The sequence below is a fragment of the Propithecus coquereli genome, unplaced genomic scaffold (genome assembly GCF_000956105.1).
Source record: "Propithecus coquereli isolate 6110/MARCELLA unplaced genomic scaffold, Pcoq_1.0 Scaffold10, whole genome shotgun sequence".
NCBI lineage: Eukaryota > Metazoa > Chordata > Mammalia > Primates > Indriidae > Propithecus > Propithecus coquereli.
In genome coordinates, this window is record NW_012133858.1 from 7956735 (window position 1) to 7977613 (window position 20879).

A 20879-nucleotide genomic window follows, 5' to 3' on the forward strand; every position below is an offset into this window, starting at 1 on the left:
CATGCCTGTAGTCCCAGCTACTCGGGAGGCTGAGGCAGAAGGATCGCTTGAGCCTCTGTCTCAAAAAAAAAAAAAAAAATTTGTGGGGCTGGGTGGGGTGGTTTATACCTTAATACCAGCGCTTAGGGAGGCCAAGGTGGGAGGATTGCTTGAGGCCAGGAGTTTGAGACCAGCTTGGTTAACATAGTGAAACCCCATCTCTACAAAAAAATTTTTAAAAATTTAGCCAGGTGTAGTGGCATGCATGTATTGTCCCAGCTACTAGGGAGACTGAGGTCGGAGGATCATTTGAGGCCAGGAGTTTGAGGCTGCAGTGAGTTATGATTGCACCCTTCTCTCCAGCCTGGAGACAGAGTGAGACCCCCCTATTTTTTTAATAAAAAAAAAATCTGTGCATAAAACTAATTTTATTTGAAAGTATCTTTGCTTGGAGAAATCACATTACACCAAGGAAATAGTTTACAAAATATATTTATTACTTAAAACATAACCTGGTAAAGGTAAGAAGAAAGAGAGGGAAGGATGTAGGAGAAAGAGTGAGATTTTGGCTTGAACTTTAAATTCAATATGATAACTATTCATCTTTTGATAAATTAGTTTAATATTACTTTGATAACTAGCTATCAAATCTAAGGGAGATGTTTAAAACTTTTTAAAAGATATCATGTATTCCCTTTCCTTAAATATAAGCCATAATATATACTTTTTTAAAAAAATTGAGATATAATTCTCATACCATAAAATTTACTCTTTAAAGTGTACAATTTGGTGGTTTTTAGTATATTCACAAAGTGTGTAACCATCACCACTATGTAATTCCAGACATTTACATTACCCCCAAAAGAAACCCCACATTATTAGCAGTTTCTCCCCATTTCTACCTTCCCCCAGCCCCTGGAAACTACTGGACTACTTTCTGTCTGTGTGGATTTGCCTATTCTAGACATTTTATATAAGTAGAAATATATAATATATGTCTTTTTGTGTCCGGCCTCTTTCACTTAGCATAGTGTATTCAAAGTGCATCCATATTGTAGCATGTATCGGTAGTTCATTATTTTTTATGGATGATTAACATTCCATTGTATGAATATACCACATTTTGTTTATCCATTTATCATTTGAGTACTTCAGTTGTTTCCACTTTTTGGCTATCATACGTAATGCTGCTCTGAACATTCATGTACAGGGCTGTGTGTGGGCATATGTTTTCAATTCTCTTGGGTATATACCTAGGAGAATAATTGCTGGAATTGAAACCCTATGGTAACTCTATGTTTAACTTTTTTTTTATTTTTTGAGACAGGGTCTCGCTCTGTTGCCCAGGCTAGAGTGCAGTGGCATCATCATAGCTCACTGCAACCTCAAACTCCTAAGCTCAAGCCATCCTCTCGCCTCAGCCTCCCAAGTTGCTGGGACTATAGGTGCATGCCACCACACCTAGCTAATGTTTTTTTAATTTTTGTAGAGATGGGGTCTTGCTATGTTGCTCAGGCTGGTCTTGAACTCCTGGTCTCAAGAGATCCTCTCACCTTGGCTTCCCAAAGTCTCACTCTGTTGCCCGGGCTAGAGTGCCATGGCGTCAGGCCTAGCTCACAGCAACCTTAAACTCCTGGGCTCAAGCAATCCTTCTGCCTCAGCCTCCCGAGTAGCTGGGACTACAGGCATGCGTCACCATGCCCGGCTAATTTTTTCTATATATTTTTAGTTGTCCAATTAATTTCTTTCTAATTTTAGTAGACACGGGGTCTTGCTCTTGCTCAGGTTGGTTTCGAACTCCTGAGCTCAAACAATCCACCCGCCTCGGCCTCCCAGAGAGCTAGGATTACAGGTGAGCCACTGCGCCCGGCCCTCACTGCGGTCTTGAACTCCTGGCCTCAAGTGATCCTCCTGCCTTGGCCTCCCGAAGTGCTGGGATTACAGGCATGAGCCACCACACCCGGCCTAGATAGTTTTTAAATCAACAAAAGTGAATCTGATTTATGGCCAGGGATATGAACCACTGGTCTCAGAGGACATAAGCTTTGAAGGAAAAGTTGCCCTTTGAAGAAGAGCCATAGCCAATGATGGGAACAGACAGTGAAAATACGTGGTGGGATAGTAGTGCTGAATGATGCTTCAGAAATATAAAAAAGGATTCTATGAACCTGGGAAATAACATTTTTTGGCATATAATTTTTCAAACTTTTGAAAATTCAAAATAGATTAACTGTAAAGAAATCTACTTAGAACAAAATTTTAAAATTTGAATGTTTACTTAGTGCCATGAAGAGTTCCTTATTAACAAAATAATTAAGTTGATAAAGAGATGTATAATTGTCTAATTCACCTAGAAAAGAAAAAAACAGAAAAAGTTCAGGTAGAGACTGGTCAAGTGAATTGATTAATTTGATGCTATCAACATCTTTGAAGATCCAGGAAAGTTGTGGACTGTGTCGCTAGGGGGAGCTGAGCCTCTACACAGCAATGCAGGAAGGGAAAATGTTGAAAATTCTAAGAACCAAAAAAGTAATTCCTCATGAAGAGCAGTAACATCAATCAGAAAATTAAGAGTATGTTAGTAAGAAAGGAGCAAGTCAAGCTGGGCACAGTGGTTCGCTCCTGGAGTCCCAGCTACTTGGGAGGCTGAAACAGGAAGATCACTTGAGATCAGCCTGGGCAACTCTGGTAACAGCTCCAAAACACCCCTGCCTCCCTAGTGGGGTTGTCACATGCAACCAAGAATCCTGACTAATATCTGAAACTATGTGCTAGTAGGAGAACTAGTGGTAATGACACCAGAATGGCTAGTCAGGGCCAGTCAGGGCAGATAAGGTAGGTCTAAGACTGAGACTCTAAGTAGACAAACCTGCTCACTCCCTTGTGCTCCCTACCTGGATGTATGGCATCAGGATCCACCCAGTCACTGAAGCCAGAAACCTAGGCTTCATTCTTGACTATAATATCTCCCACTGATAATGTGACTAGTTTTCCCACCTGGATACCTTAGAATTTATATTGAAAAATCCTCATGCTCTACCAGAATACTCTCTTCCACAGGAAACTATGGGTTCTAACCTTGCTATTTCCCCCTGATTCCCCAGCAACATCACTGACCTAGTCCTAGTCTCACCTGGAGATGCTAAAGGCCATTCATTTTTAGCACACTATCTACAAGGTCATGAACTCAAGCTTGAGTATTGTATACTTTTAAAGAAAACATTTTTAGACTTCCAGGAATGATACTAAAATTATTTTTAGTATAATGTTGCTTAAATATGTCCAAAGCCAATATTAGATATAAGTTTAAGCTTATAGCTCTTATGCAACTATAACATCAAAGCAAATTTACATATTAAATATAAACCAAATTGCAACCAGTAACATTAAATTGACATTAATTTACTATGATGACTGACGTTGTTTTGTTGAACCTAAATCACCTCTCATGTCATGGATTTGACACTAGCTGCTTCAGAGCAGGTTCCTTTGCATTTGGCAAGTTGATACTACCTTAGGCACGGAAATGAGTCAATCATAAAACTTTTCTCTAATTGAATCATATCCATCACTTGGTTTATGCATTCTCAGTTTACAAATTTTATTTATTTATTTTTTTTGAGACAGAGTCTCACTCTGTTGCCCTGGCTAGAGTGAGTGCCGTGGTGTTAGCCTAGCTCACAGTAACCTCAAACTCCTGGGCTCAAGCGATCCTACCGCCTCAGCCTCCCGAGTAGCTGGGACTACAGGCATGCGCCACCATGCCCGGCTAATTTTTTCTATATATTTTTAGTTGTTCAGATAATTTCTATTTTTTTTAGTAGAGATGGGGTCTTGCTCTTGCTCAGGCTGGTCTCGAACTCCTGAGCTCAAACAATCCGCCTGCCTCGGCCTCCCAGAGTGCTAGGATTACAGGCATGAGCCACCACGCCCAGTTTACAAATTTTAGATTTAAAAAAACACCTGGGTATATGTGCCTGCTATTTATTTTTAAAACAATTTTAGATTTTATGAGCTTTTCAAACCAAAGAGACTATATGACATCAAATAAAAATTCTTCCTGTTACTTCCAATAGTACTTATGAGTGGAGAATTGATGGTGGAACATTGGAGAGGGTGTTTATTGGCCCTGTGTTGAATGACTGTTGGCTCCGGGGGACCTGTATCTGTTGAACAACCAATCAAGGTGTTTCTTTTGAACACACACCCAGTTAAAACTCTTCTTTGTATTAGTATTTCTAACATCATAACTTTATTTCTTATTATTGTTTTAAATTTTAATTTGTTTTTTCCCAGAGATGAGGTCTCTCTCTGTCACCCACACTAGAATGCAGTGTGGTATAATCATAGCTAATTGCAGCCTTGAATTCCTAGGCTCAAGTGATCCTCCTGTCTCAGCCTCCCCGGTAGCTAGGCTTAGCGGCATGAACCACTGCATCCAACATCATAACTTTACACTAAAAATAGAAAAGATGGAAAAAGTATTAAGTTGTGAAACCTAGCCAAAAAAATCCTTATTTTAAGTGAAAAGTTAGTGGTAATTAAGTAAATCAAAGCAAGACAAACATAATGGCAGTAAAAGCTCCAAACTCTATGTACAAGAGATTTTGGGTAGTAATTGATTTAGAAAGAGTACTAAGACACTTGTCTTGAAACTACACTTTTATAGCAAACAACCTTTCAAAAAATAAATTTTTAGATAATTTACATACAATATTCAATAATTTAAAAAGTATAATTTGATGAGCTTTGACAAATGTTTACAGTCATATAACTACCACCACAATCATGATAAAGATCACAGAATATCCCCCATCATTTTCAAAAGCTCCCTTGTAGCTGGGTGTGGTGGCATGTGCCAGCAGTCCCAGCTACTTGGGAGGCTAAGGTGGGAGGATCCCTTGAGGCCAGCTGGGGCAACATAGTGAGACTCCATGTCTAAAAAAATAAATAAATAAATTCCCTTGTGCTTCTTTGCAATCAGTCATATACCTCTGACCCCCAGTAACCTCAGATCTGTTTTCTGTTTTGCCTATTCTAGAATGTCATATAAATAGAATCACATAGTATTTTGTGTCTGGCCTCTTTCACATATCATAATGTTTTGAGGTTTGTCCATGTTGTTACATGTGTCAAAAGTTTGTTCCTTTTATTGCTCAGTTGTAGTCCATCGTATAGACAAATTATGATTTGTTCAAATAGTCACCAGTTGATGGACATTTGGGTTGTTTCCACTTTGGCTAATGAATAAAGTACTTATGAACATTTAGGTAGAGATCTTTGTGTAAACATAATTTTTTATTTCTCTTGAGTAAATATATGAGTGGAATTGCTGGGTCATATAGTAAGCATGTGTTTAACTATAAGAACTGTCAAACTGCTTTCCAAAGAGTGTATACCATTTTGCATTCCTACCAACAATGTATGAGACTTTCAGTTGCTCTGGATTCCCATTAACATTGCTAGTCTTGGTCAGGCATGATGGCTCATGCCTGTAATACCAGCACTTTGGGAGGCCAAGGTTAGAGGATTGCTTGAGGCCAGGAGTTTGAGACCCCATCTTTACAAAAAAAAAAAAAAAATAGCTGAGCATGGTAGCACAAGCCTGTAGTCCTAGCTACTTGGGCAGCTGATGCAGGAAGATTGCTTGAGCCCAGGAGTTTGAGGTTGCAGTGAGCTGTGATCATGCCATTGCACTCCAGCCTGGGCAGCAGAGTGAGACCCTGTCATTACAAAATTTGTTTAGTTTGCAGTTACCTAATGACTATTAATGTCAGACACCTTTTATGTACTTATTGGCCATTTATATATCCACTTTGGTGAAGTGTCTGTTCAAATCTTTTGCCTATTTTTAAATTGGGTGACTTCTTATTGAGTTGTAAGATATATATATATATCTCAAATACATATTTGATATATATTCACACACACATTCATTTTCTCGATATAAGTCCTTTAACAGATAAATGTTCTACAAATATTTTCACCTAGTCTGTGGCTTGCCTTTTTTTTTCCTTAATAGTTTTTTTTGAAGAGTAAAAAGTTTCCATTTTGCTGAGGTCCAATTTGTCAATTTTTTTTCTTTTATGGTTCATGTTTTTTGTGTCCTAAGAAACCTTTATCAAACTCAAAGTCATGAAGATCTTCCACATTTCCTATATTTTATAGCATTAGCTCTTATTTTCAGTTCTATGACCCATTATTCATGGCGTGAGTTAATGGCTGAGGTTCACTTTTTGGCATACAGCTTCCAATTGTCCTAGCAATATTTGTTGGAAGGACCATAATTTCCCCCATTGAATAACCTTGGCACCTTTGCTGAAAATTTGTTTTCCATAAATGTGTAAGCCTATAAGCACACAAAAGGATGCTCAACATCATTACTTATTAGGGAAGTATAAATGAAAACTATAATGAGATGCCACTTTATATACACTGAGATGGCTATAATAAAAAAGACAGATAATAACAAATGTTGGTGAGGACATGGAGAAATAGGAAACCTCATACTTTGCTGCTGGGAGTGTAAAATGGTGCAGTCACTTTGGAAAACTACCTGGCAGTTCCTTAAAATATTAAAACACATATTTATCATATGACCCACTGATTTCACTAAGTATATACTTTTTCATAGCAGCATTATTCATAATAGCCCAAAAATAGAAAGAGTCCAAACACCCATCAGCTGATGAGAGGATAAACAAAAAGTGGTACAGTATATACATACATATAATGGAATAGTATTCAGCCATAAAAAGGAATGAAGTACTAATACAGCATTGTCGAATCTTGAAAACATAAGCTAAATGAAAGTCAGTCACAAAAGGCCACATGTTACATGACTCCACTTATATGCAGTGTACAGAACTGGCAAATCTACAGAGACAGAAAGTAGATTAATATTAATAGTTTCCTAGGGCAGAAGCAAGGTGGTGGTATAAGGGGAAATGGGGACTAACTGCTAATGGGTATGGAGTTTCCTTCTGAGGGGAGAGAAGTAGTCTAAAGTTAGGTTATGGTGATGGTAGCATAAGCCTCTCAGTTTATTAAAAACCATTAACTTTTACACTTTTAAGTGGATGAATGGTATGGTATGTGATTTATATGTCAATAAGGCAGTTTTAAAAATCCATAAAAAATGTAACTGTTGAATTTAAAATTTTTGTTCCCTAAAGCTAAATTGTTTCCACCAGTACCATAAAACAATTATTATTTCCAATGTTTGGAACGTCAGCTGTCTGTCTCTATTCTGACACTGTTAAAACTTTAAGTTACAAAACACACACATAATCACATTAAGAGAAAAAAAATGTTTAGTAGGTTTCACAGATATGTCAATTACATAAAGAAATAGCAAGTTAAGTAAAAAGAAAGTATAATAGAGAACTTGTAGAACACTAGGAATATATACTGACCTCGTTTTCACTCTGGTTGTTCCCCTGATACCTGGGTATCACTTGACCATTGAGAATATGGGACCTGCTGCTTCCCAAAACCCTTCATGGTACAGGACTTCAATCCTGTGACCTTCCAAATTCTCCTTGCATATCATCCTGTATTTTTATATTAGAAACTTTTTTCCATAGGTTCAATTCCTCCTTCCAAAAGATCTATATAAAAGAAACAAGAGGCTGGGTGTAGTGGCTTATGCCTGTAATCCCAGTACTTTGAAAGGCCGAGGTAGGATTGCTGAGAGGCCAGGAGTTTGAGACCAGTCTGGGCAACATTGTGAGACTCTGTCTCTACCAAAAAAAAAGAAAATTAGCTGGGTGTGGTGGCTACTCTGTGGGAGTATTGCTTGTGCTATGATTGTGTCACTGCCCTCTAGCCTAGGCGACAGAGCGGGACACTATCTCTAACAAAAATAAATAAATAAAATCAAGATATAGTCGAGAAGGAAGGAATTTGCCATCACCTGTGTCTTTACAATTCATAATTTCAGCATATATGCTTGCTTATACTGAGCCCTGACTTTAGCTCTGAATCTGAGTTTTATACTCAGGTGCCTGTGAACATTTGGGCCAGCCCCGGTGCTTGAGTTTAGAGAACTACAAGTTAAAAAAAGGTACTGGGCTGGTGGAGGTGCCACCTGTTACTTCCTGTTTTCCAATCGAGGGACACATCTGCAAAGAAGCCCCACCAAATGGCCAAATGGCAAGATGAAGCTCCCAGGATCCTGTGCCACAGCTGTATTTACTACAGTCCTTCAGATAAATATGATCTCAGTTCCAGTGCCTACTTTATTCAACTTTCCTTCTTTCATGAGTATATAATAACCTATATATAAAAAAAAGGCTCTCCTTGTCTACAGCCATACCATCCTTTATGTGCCCAATCTTGTCTCGTCTTGGAAAAAAGCTCTCTTTATCAGTCCATAGTTATACAACCCCCTGTATCTATCATAATACATTCTACTTTATCTTAACAGATTTTTGTTTTTTTCTTTTCTTCTTTTTTAGAGACAAGGTCTCTTGCTCTGTTGCCCAGGCTGGAATGCAGTAGTGTGATCATAGCTCACTATATCCTCATACTCCTGGCTCAAGTGATCCTCCTGCCTTAGTCTCCTGAGTAGCTAGGACTACAGGCATGTGCCACCATGCCCAGCTCATTTTTTTATTTTTTGTGGACACAGGGCTCTGTTGCCCAGGCTGGTTTCAAACTCCTGGCCTCAAGCAATCCTCCAGCCTTGGCCTCCTAAAATGCTAGGATTACAGTTGAGAGCCATCATGCCCAGCCTATAACTTAATAGTTTTTAATAAAATACTTGAATATACTGCATTTATCTAACCACATATAGGCTTATAACACAATTTGCAATCTTGTCTATCTCAAACATAATATTTAATGAACTCAATAATTAAACCCCTGATAGTGCAACATACAGTTATTTATGAGTAAATTCAGGTTTGAAGAGGAGATGCAGATTTTGTCTGTGTACTCAGAAGGCATGCAATTCTTATACTTTTTTCACTGTATCACATTCATAATAAATCACATATTTGACAGTATACTTCTCAGAAATTCTAAGTATTTAGTAGCTAAATAAACTTTCAAAAATGCACTCAATTCTTAGGTCACTACATATCTGTGACCTAAAATATGTATCAATATTTATAAGTCAATAAGACTTGTTTTTACTTGATCACTGAATGCTCTGGATGCTTTTATTTCTCATTGGCTAGAACTGCAGGAAAATCATGTCCAAGTGAACTTCGGGTCACTCTCCCCAAGCATTTTTTATGGGGGATTGCTGCTTAATATCCTACACTGATTTGACCCTGGAACCCTTTTCTTGGTAATACAGCAAAAGGTAATTGTTGCAGCAAAGCCTCTGGGCTTTACAGAGAACAAGCAAGAACAGATTTCCTCCTCCAACTTGGTAAGGTTCCTCATGACATTCTGGAATCAGAAGTAACTAATGTTATAACTAATGTGGTGACAGCATTTGGGTCAGGATGTGGGCTTCCCTAAGGCAGAAAGTTTGACAAGACAACCAAAGTCCTTTCCAGGCAAGTAATTGTGCCTACAATTTTCCTGGATCCTCGGGTCTTAATTCCTGTGGCATTAAAATGGGGGAAATCACCTACTTCATTGATTTGGAACAAAATGTGACACATATATAAAATGCTGGTACATGGTCAGTATTCAATGAATATTAGTCTTCTTCCTCCAAATTTTAATATGTCATTTACTGTAGAAAGTACTATCCAATTAATTTTTGTTCAAATATCTTAAAATTTATACAATCAAACAGTATGAGTTGACATATGAAAAACAGTTTAAATGAAGAATCAGAACTTCTAACCTCAAAAAGTTTTGCCATAGTTCTTCAAATGTTTTTATTGAATTTAAGATTCATTTAAGGGATAAACAGATATATAACTAGTTTGATCGGCTACTAATATATTTTGGTGTCCCTTTATTCTTGTACCCAAGAGCCAGTTCACTTTTTCTCCATGTTCAATATTTAGCTTTGGTGAAATTTTGCCATGTTCTTCCTCATCTGTTACTGAAGCATTAGTACTTCCACCCTGCTTAGTGTAGGTTCCTCTTCTAGTTTTCTTTCTGTGGATATGTTTCATAGGGCTCTTCTGTTTTTTCTCAACTTCACTGCTTACATCCCACAACCTTATCTTCCCATCATTACCTCCAGTAAGCAGCAAATAGCATTCTGGCAGAAAGCAGACCTGGGATACCCCTAAAGTGTGGCCCTTAAATCCCAGTTCCTGTTCACACTTGACTCCCGTCACCCTAAAGATTCGAACCTTACCATCTTCTGCACCACAACTAAAAATATTGCCACATGATGCCACAGAGACAGAGTGGGCTAGAGCAGGGTTTAAGAGCTGACCCGGTGATCCTGGGCCTTCCATTTCTTCTGTCTCATCCTCCTGTAAATTTGTAATCCAGAGTGGCCGGGCTTTTTGAAGATTCCATAGCATCACCTTTAAATAAGAGGAAGTTACACAGTTACATAGAGTTCCAGCCATTTTGTTCAACTATTGCGCTTATTCAGATTTTAGTAAAATCATCGAAGTAGTATTATGCTACCATAACATTCCAGTGGAATGCTATCCTGGAACCTATAACCAGAATGCATATGGGAAGTAAGGTAAAATTTATAAAAGAAGATCTTGAATAACTTTTGATTAACAAACCACATTAAAGGGTAATTATTAAGCAGCTGCCAGTTTCTAGAGGTCTTTCTACCCCCATCTCTTCAAGTAAAACCGAAGATTATGAAATTTGTTAATTTTAGTCTATGTTGGTTATAGGCAAAAAGGCCTATAATCCTAAATCTGGAATATCATTGGGATAATTTCTATCTACAATGCTTTTCCTTTCCTTTCACATTACCCGACCTACCTACCCATCTTAGGAGTTTAAGCTCAAGTTCTATGCTTTCAAAAAGGCTTTCCTATTTTAGCCCACTTTCTCGTACCTAGTTCCTATTCTGTTAATTGACATATGCTACTAGCTTGTCAGTTTCTTGATGTTTAATTCATCTTTGCTAATACCTTGCATAATACCTGAGGAAGCACAGAAATCCCAAACATGTCCATTGATTAATTCGACATACTGGTATTATATTTGGCCTTTTGCTATTGTTCCCTACCTGTTTAAAACAAAATAAACTTTGTGAATGGATTTTACATTATAATCTAGTGATTCGTTCTTTTCCTGTATCAACCAATTTAAAAAGAAAAATATTTTTAAAAATTTTATTTTAATAGATTTAGGGGTACAAGTTGAATTCCATTACATGTATATATTGTATAGTGATAACGTCTGGGCTTTTGGTGTACCGATCACCCAAATAGTGTACGTTGTACCCCACAGGTAATTTTTCATCCCTTACCCCCACCATTTTCCCCACTTTTGAGTCTTTAATGTCCATTATACCACTCTGTGTATCCTTATGTAGCCACAGTTTAGCTCCCACTTATAAGTGAGATCATGCGGCATTTATTTTTCTGTTCCTAAGTTACTGCACTTAGGGTAATGGCCTCTAGTTCCATCCAAGTTGCTGCAAAAGATGTTATTTCTTTCTTATTGCTGAGTAGTACTCCATGGTATAAATACACTACATTTTCTTAATCCACTCATCAGTGGATGGGAACTTGGGTTGATTCCTTATCTTTGCGATTGTTAATTGTGCTGCGATAAACATACAAGTGCAGGTATCTTTTTGATATAATGCTTTCTTTTCCTCTGTGTAGACACCCAGTAGTGGGATTGCAGGAGAAAAAATATTCTTAATACTTTCAAAGAGAACAGACAGCTTTATTTTGTCATCTACTATCATCCCTGAATTATATCTCACAATTTTAATGGACACTAGGATAAGCATGACCTTGTTTAGACAGTGAAAAACATAGATCTGAATTGACATGATTACCAACACTGACGCTATTAAGAATTTGGTTTTCTATTCAAGGTAACTTCTCTTATTTACTTTTTCCCAGCCTATTTCAGAGGCAACAAGGTAAATTCCCTCATGATCACTCTCATTAGCCTATTTTCAAAAGCAGTGACACCTAATAACACTTATATTCTATTAGGGAAAGTATTGAAAATTCTTTTGCATTGGATTTATATTATACTATGTAGCTAATAATCACTACTTGGGTGAAGTCAAAGTACAAACTAAAATAAGCTAAAGTAAAATAAATAAAAACTAGAAAATATAACACAAATGAGTGTTGAAACTCATGAAAATAGTTTCTATTAAAAATATGAACACAGGCCGGGCGCGGTGGCTCATGCCTGTAATCCTAGCACTCTGGGAGGCCGAGGCGGGTGGATCGCTCAAGGTCAGGAGTTCGAGACCAGCCTGAGCAATAGCGAGACCCCGTCTCTACTAAAAAATAGAAAGAAATGATCTGGACAACTAATATATACAAAAAAAAAAAAAATTAGCCGGGCATGGTGGCACATGCCTGTAGTCCCAGCTACTTGGGAGGCTGAGGCAGTAGGATCGCTTGAGCCCGGGAGTTTGAGGTTGCTGTGAGCTAGGATGACACCACGGCACTCTAGCCCAGGCAACACAGTGAGACTCTGTCTCAAAAAAAAAAAAAAAAAAAAATGAACACAAGGAAAATGAACATTCCAGAGTCTGCTAACTTCACTGTATCGGCAGGTACTCAGTTCTTTCTTATATAGTCTTCTATAATGCCTGGATTATATTTTCTGTCCTCCTAATATATTCAAATATAAACCGCACCCAAAGTGTTTTCAGCAGCTGAATCGTTTTTACATTTGACTTAAATCATCTAAATGTGTTAATAGCTATCCCAGATTTTACCAATTCCAGAATCATTTCCAAGTACTAAGGATTCCAGATGTTCCTGTCTGGAATGTCTTAGCTATTTGGGAGGCTGAGGTGGGAGGATTGCTTGAGCCCAGGAGTCTGAAGGTACAGTGAGCTATGATGATGCCACTGCACTCTAGCCCAGGCAACAAAGTTAGACCCTGTCTCCAAAAAAGAAAAGAAAAGAAAAAAAAAAGATACAAATTCTGGATGCCCATCCCGTATCTAATCTGAAGAGTACAGGTCACTTTTGTGTATCTAATTGTGTACTGCCATGCCCACTGGTTAATTAATGAGCCAGTGATGGAAAACTGGTATGGTTGAAGGATGACAGAATGACTAGTCAAAGACACACTGTACCATCTGTCTACTAAAACTGGTATCCACCTGGTTGTACAGGTGTTTACAACCACAAAGGTGGATTATCACGACTAGGGAGCAGAATATAGGAGGTTTATAAAGGGCTTGGTCAAGACCCAGGAGTGGAAAAGGAGTTTAGAGATTGTAGGGTCACTATGCCCTATAAATGTAGAGTAATTCTCAACAGAGGAACTATGGACATTTTTGGTGGGCCAATTCTATATTGTTTGGGGACTGTCCCACCACTGCAGGACATCCACTGATTCTGCCTACTAAATGCCGGTAGCTTGAGAAGGGGACAGTCATTGTGACAACAAAAACCAGCTTCATCAATTCCTAAATTATAATAGGTGTGCGGGGCGGAGGAGATAGTGGTAAAGGCCACCGGCCAAGGTGAAAAGTTGAAACCTTTGACGCTATTAACAAGAACTAGAGTTTTAGAAGAAAGACACTATATATCATTGAGAATACAGACTAAATGCCTAAACAGTGCTGGACACATAGGCCATTAATAAACAATGGCTCTCCTTCTAAAAGTCAGCTGTTGCCAAACCAAGAAACTTCTACTACATTATTAATGATATTCTGCTTGAATATCTCTATTGTCACAGAGGAAAAACAGCCTTTGGTGCTGGAGAGATTGATGTTTGAATCCAAGTCAGGTAGCTATGGGGACACTTAATCTGAATCTCAGTTTCCTATTTATAAAAAAGGAATATTTAGGAAGGTGTAATTAGAATTAAAACTAATATATGTAAAGCACTGGCAAGTACTAAGCACTCAACAGACAGAAGTCATGATTATTCTCACCCTGGTGATGAGATTTATTCCCCCAAAAGGAAGCACATCTCACTGTGGGAAAGGTCAAGTTATTTGAAAACTATAATTAAACCAAAATCTGATTCCCTGTGACTACTGCTATTTAAACCAGTATATTCTATTTTTTCCCCTCAAGAAAACTAAGAATTAAAAACCTCCAGTTCCCTGAATAATGAGGTTTCTAGATATATCTTCCCTCCTGATAGTCTTCCTCTGGATTTGGGCTAATTTGTGATGTTCCTTTCAAAACTCAGCATTGAATACAATGCTCTGATCCTGGTCACCAATATACAATATTTCAATTAATGTACCCCAGAACTTTAAAGTAAAAATAGACCTAGTCCCTCCACCTTTTTTTTGTTTCAAATACATTTTGTAGAGAGGTGGATCGACTCTGCCTTTAGCACTCCCCTTTGTTTAAATAGATGTTTAGAATCAAATATTTGAATTCTCAGGTTTTAGGAATGTATTAAAGTGCAGAGAAAGGAAGACTAAAGCATTAATAATTATTCTGTGAATAAAATCTACTAGGTTTTGTCAGGCTAGGATTAAATGTAGAAGTAAGGCTTACAGTTCATAAATTGTTAAGACATGTTAGTAGAGAATAGAAAATGCAAAGATATATTTAGTGTGATGAATAATTTGATTTTGTAGCAAATTCCATTTAGAAATTACCCAAGTACCCTCTTGCAAGGCATCACCTGCATATCCAATCCACATGACACCAGGCTCTGAGGTCTGTGAGGTCGAAAACCTACAGAGGAACAGATATTGGAATGTCTCTTCAGGGATCTGCTAACTTTCTTATTTTCCAAGTCTAGGATCTTGATTGTCCCAGAGTCATCAGCAGAAGCCAGCAGGTTCTCAGTTTCATTCAATGAAAGACAATTGATTTCTTCTTCATTCACATGAAAATGGTCCAGGGAACCTTTGAGGGATCTGACATCCAGTATGCTAATAGTTTCTCCATGTGCAGCATAGAGCTTGGTGGGGCAGGAGAGAGAAAATAAGACACTGGTAACATCATCAGCCCCTTGGAACTGCACGTGTCCTAATGGAGTCCCATCTTCACCCCAAGCTGTGAGATCTCCACCCTCTGCTCCAGAAGCCACTAGCCCTTCTTTACTTCCACTCAGGCAAAGAACAGAAGAAGAATGTCCACCAGTCCACTTGACTGCCATAATGGCCTAGAAGACTCTATGAAGGAAGGGAAAAAACAATAATCTCATGTTTTATACAAAAACTTGACAGTGGAAGACAAATATAATATGCAGTATTTCACTTAAATATTTTTAAAAGATATCTTTAAAAACTCAATCAATCAAAAAAAAAAAAAGTCATTTGAAGATCAAGTGTAGAAAAGCCTAGTTGAACACAAGGTTGTGGTATACAGGTGGCACATGTATAAAAAGGCTTCCCTTGCCATCAGGGACCCAGGTAAGTCTGGTCCTCCAGTCTTTGACATGAGATCTGCATAAGAATAAACACTAAATATACTTATTTTAAATTAGGAAAAATTCTTCTAAAGAGATGGTGGGATAATCATCAGGTTATACCTCCTATCTGCATGTCTTTGAAAGTGAGCTCTGTAGCCAGACCCTCCAGGGTGGTATCAGCTGGGTGACTTTGGGCAAATTACTGAACTTCTCCATGACTCACTTTCTTCTCTATAAAATGGGGAGAATAATAACAACACCCGTTTTATAGGATCACTGGAGGATTAAATGATAATATATGTAAAGCACACATAATAGTGCCTGGTACATAATGAATCCTCAATAAATGTTCCTATTATTACTTTTTCTATTTTTATCAGGCTGGTCAAAGTGGCACCACTTATACTGCACCAGGGTCTCAAAGTGTGGTTCCCAGAGTAGCAGCATCAGCATCACCTAAGAACCTGTTAGAATTATTATAAAAATTGTCAGATCCCACCCTAGACCTACTGAATTGGGAATTCTTGGGTTTGGGTCCAGCAATGTGTTTTAACAAGTCCACCAGGTGATTCCAATATATGCTAGAATTTAGAATCTATATTACACAAATAATCATCTGGGGAACTGGTTAAAAATGCAGACCTTTGGGTCTTACCACAAGAGACACTTAATCAGGCTGGGCGCGGTGGCTCACGCCTGTAATCCTAGCACTCTGCGAGGCTGAGGCAGGCGGATCCTTTGAGCGCAGGAGTTCGAGACCAGCCTGAGCAAGACTGAGACCCCATCTCTACTAAAAAATAGAAAGAAATTAGCTGGACAACTGAAAATATATAGAAAAAATTAGCCGGGCACGGTGGCACATGCCTGTAGTTCCAGCTACTCGGGAGACTAAGGCAGTAGGATCACTGAAGCCCAGGAATTTGAGGTTGCTGTGAGCTAGGCTGATGCCACGGCACTCTAGCCAGGGCAACAGAGTGAGACTCTGTCTCAAAAAAAAAACCAAAACAAAACAAAAAAAAACCAAGAGACTTAATCAGTAGATTACCTAATTTTATTCTCAAAACAACCATTCTGATTGGTATTATTCCACTTTACAGATAATAAAACCAAGTCTCAGAAATTTTAAATAACTTGCCCAAGGTCACTTGGCTCATAGGATTTGTACATGGGATCCCAATAAAGGGATCCTGAATCTTTAAATAATGACTAACAACTCTACTGGACAACATTTTTACTTGTTTCCTTTGAAAGTACAGGAAATGACTAAAAGCTGGTAAGTCATTACTGCTTTTAAATGTACTTACATATGTTCAATCATATTATCTAGCTGCACTTATACAACAGTAGTACTTAAGCACAAAATTTAGATTTCTGATCCCTAGGAATCCCAGATACATATACTAGAATTGCCACAAAATACTACCCTGCCTTACCTGCCTACTGGTCAATGCGAAAAAGGAAATCAGCGCAATTATACAACAAAAGGATGCAAACAAATCTATCTGGACAAATTTAATTTTTTCATTTTATAAGCCAAGGGAAAATTTACTGAGTGTAAAACTGCCAGAGTTGCTTTACTATTACCAGATAAGATACCTGAATTTATTTCAGTGGTACAGAGATAATTTTTTAAATATTGTTTGGAAAAATCATTTAAAATAATCTGGCTATCTGCCTAAAGTTTCCATTCCCAATACAAAGCTTATTTCCTCTCACTTCCAGACACACACAAACACACACACACACAATAACTAATAAGACTGCAAAAAACCAGTGATCTCTTAGTAATCAAAGTAACAGAAACACAGTCACAAAATCAGATATAGCAATTTTCATTAAGATGACAAAATGAGAATAAAACAAACTTTTTTTATTTCAGTAGAAGCACTCAATTAGTATACAGAGGAAACTAATTAACTAGATACTGAAACAAATAAGATTTAAAGGAGAGGCTTGGAGAGGAAATGACTCAGAGGGAGGTAGACAGGGAGCTCTGGTGGTTTGATTTTTGCTGACAAGTACTGAAATAGCAGCAGTTAAATAATTTTCTGACATTATCAAAGACTCTTGCCAAAAGTTCCAGATAAACCAAGATTTTAAACAAAAGGTATTAATATTATTTAGGCTTAGAACTGTTATACATACTTATTATATGATAAAGATGCTATCTTAACTTAAAATATGAAATTTGAATTAGGTATTGAAAAGGCAATTTAAGTTACAAATAATTTTGTTTAATTGTTATGAATGTTGGTGTTGATCACTCTTTCCGGAGTTAGAATTTTGATTTTGCTATGATGAATCAATTTTATTTAGTTAGTTATTTTTTTAACTATTTATTTAGCATTCCCTCTTTTATCCTGTATCTTAGCTCTTCTGAGATCAAATTCTTTTTCCTCTTTTTTTTTTGTTTTTTGAGACAAGGTCTTGCTCTGTTGCCCAGCTATGATGATGCTAGTGCAACCTCCAACTCCAACTCCTGGGCTCAAGCTATCCTCCTGCCTCAGCACCCCAAGTAGCTGAGACTACAGAAGTGCATCACCACCTCAGGCTGAGCTTTCTATTTTTTTTTTTGTAGCAACAGGGTATCCCTGTGTTGGTCAGGCTGGTCAGGGTAATTTTTCTTTTTGTTGAGACAAATCTTCCTATTTTGCCTAGGGTGATCTTGAACTACTGGCCTCAAGCGATCCTCTTACCTCAGCCTCCCCAAAGTATTGGGATTACAGACATGAGCCATCATGCCCAGCCACCTATCTAGTCAGAAAAATAAAAATAAAGTCCTATTCCTGAGGATGTTAAGGAGAGTTGGGAAAGCCCTAGAAATCCATACACTCTGAGGTATTAATTCTAGCCTATCAACATTTATCATGCAGAGTATTGATCAACTACACTCGACTAGAGCCTCCAAAATCATTTGTTTACTTAGTCTGTAAAATTATCTGTTATTATTTGAAAAACAAAGACCACCATGAAAAAGTTAAACAATCAGACTAGTGTGGTAGAAGGGCAGTGGGAAAAAATGTAAATGAAATTTGGGTTAAACAAAAACAATTCTTCAGAAATGAGTTGGCAAGCCACTGTTTCTTCTTTTTCTATTACTGGGACTGGAAAGCCTAGCAAAAATAGGTAAGTGCCCCTATCCCCACATTCATGTCAAGTCAACAAGCTTCTCTCTTCCGATGTAGTTGCCTAAAGGGTCAAGCACAGCCATTAATCATATCCTACTGTGAATTACTTTAATTAGATAATAGATTCCTTCCTTCTAACACCCAATGAGATCACAAAGTGGGTGAGGGAGAAAGGTTGGGTAATTTTTTTTTTTTTCATGCAACACTGTTTTGAAGACAAGGGTAGGGTATTTTGAGAGCATCTTTAGAAAGGGTGGAGCGCCACAGTTTGCAGTTCTGAACAGTCATAGGACAGAATAAGAGTACTGAAAACGGGGAAGTGGCTTGGTGAGGAAGGTGAAAGATTTGTAAAAAGAAAAGGAGGGATTGACAAAGGTAATCTTTTCCTACTTTGAAATTCTACCTGGGCCAGTTGGGGGATAGTCTGCCACAGAAAGTCACCTCAATGACAGGACTAGATGAGCACCAGAATTATCTCATCGGATCCTTCAAAGGCTTTGCCTCACCCTTACTGTGACAGACAGGACAAAGGCCAAAGTCTTTAATAACTGAATGATCTCTACTCTCAACACTTTGCTCCAGTCATACCTCCACTGTCCTTTCCTTGCTCTGTGCCTTTCAAGCTGTTCATTCTGCCTGGTTGTTTACTCCCTTCTCAGATGGACCAACTCTACTTATCCTTGAAGATTTAAACGAAATAAAACTGTCTTTTCAGACAAAACTTGGTCCAATATTCAAGAAATATAATCTTAGAGATAGTCACCATCACCATAATCAGTATAGATCAACTCTTCTTCACAGGTTTGGGTTTTCTAAAGTTGGTCTTACAGAACCTGGCTAGCAACCAAAACGATTGAAGGGATGTGTCATTGGCATTGGTAAGAATGAAAAGAATTAGGGTTACTGAACTCAGCGCAAAAGACATCTGGGAAGAAGGGACAGACAAGTAATAATCAAACACCGTATCAGAGAGTAGGGAAGGTAGCTGCTGTTCTTTTGTTTTTACAAGCAATGGTTCACAGTGAGAAGCCTGAGGAAAGAATTCTTACTACATAAAGGTTGCAAGACACTAGTGTTGACTAAGGGTGTCTGTGAACCCTATTATTGTAATAATTACTTACCTCTTAGAAGTGTTTTGAGAATTACGCATATAAAAACCCGTGTAAGAGGGCGGGGGGAGTAAAAAAAAAAAAACGTGTAATAGATTTAGTATAGTGCCTGACTCCCGCTGTGATTCATATGATGGTTATTATTCTTTTACTAAGCGTTCTTTAAAGGCTCTCAGAAAACCTTTTGGGCCAATTAGGAAAACGTAGTATGATCAATTAATGCTAAAATTCTTTCCCTTCCAAGAAACTGTAAGTCTAACCCCCACTTCAATTTCTCTATTGGAATGTTTAATTGAATTAAAACACATTGCCTTAATCTGCCTACTAAATGGTAGACCTGAAAAAGACCACATAATGTCCGAAAGAATGTAGCACGTAATTAGCACTCAAATGGCACGTTAAGGTTATCAAAACGTTTATGTGTGTGTGTGTGTGTGTGTGGGAGGGGGGTTGTTAAATGTAGTCACCCCACTTTCCGAATGTACACAGGGATAAACGTTCTGATAAGCACAGTCAGGAAGAACGAAGCCTGACCAGGAAAAGACGACCCAAGGTAAAGGAAAAGGATCCAATCAAGCGGAAGGTGGAGGAACTAGGAATCGGCTAGCAGAGGAAAGTTTTCATGCGTTAAGTTTGAGTCTGAAGCAAGGACCTAACTGACACAAGGAAACGTCATACGAGAAGGGGCCCAGAAGAACAGACGCGAGGCCACTAAACCACAAAGAGGAAAAGGCACTGGAGCGAAGCCCCAAACCCACCGGCGCCAGCCTCATACCTGCGCTTCCCGCTCCCTCCTGGGCGCCTGGTGATGACCTCACCCATGGGCACCCAATCCTATCCAGCGTAAGGCGCGAGGCGCCTCAGCCAAACAGTCACATCCGGGGCCGAGAGGAACCTTGAGCGAGCTGGGCGTGCGCCCTTGCTTCGTGCCCTCAACCCGCATGGCGGAGCCACGGGCGGGCCGCCGAGAGGCCGGACGAGTCGGGCGGTTCCGGCGCCAGCGCTGAGCCGCGGGGGAGGGGCGGAGGACGCCCGTGCGGCCGGTGCGTCTGCCCTCAGTGAGGCGGGGCGCGCGGCGAACGCCCCCGGGCAGGGGCGGGAGTGGTGAAGGCGCCGGCGGTTGGCACTGAAAGGGGCGGTGAGCGAGCTGCTCCGTTCGCAAGGCGAGGCTTGGCCTTCCGAGCAGAGACGGGGGGAAGCGGTGGCGGCGGCGGCCCTCGGGCCGGCTGGTGAGGTG

At 38.9% G+C, this 20879-nt stretch overlaps 1 protein-coding gene across 1 annotated transcript; it reads right to left on the bottom strand.

Moving 5' to 3' along the window:
• Positions 1-9804: 9804 nt before the first annotated feature.
• On the bottom strand, positions 9805-15168 carry WDR53 (WD repeat domain 53). The gene is made up of 2 exons (XM_012642498.1): positions 14671-15168; positions 9805-10424 (listed from the first exon to the last, which is right to left on the bottom strand). The coding sequence occupies exons 1-2, from the start codon at positions 15148-15150 to the stop codon at positions 9828-9830; spliced, it is 1077 nt and encodes a 358-aa protein (XP_012497952.1). The 5' UTR covers positions 15151-15168; the 3' UTR covers positions 9805-9827.
• Between the last annotated feature and the right edge of the window lie 5711 nt (positions 15169-20879).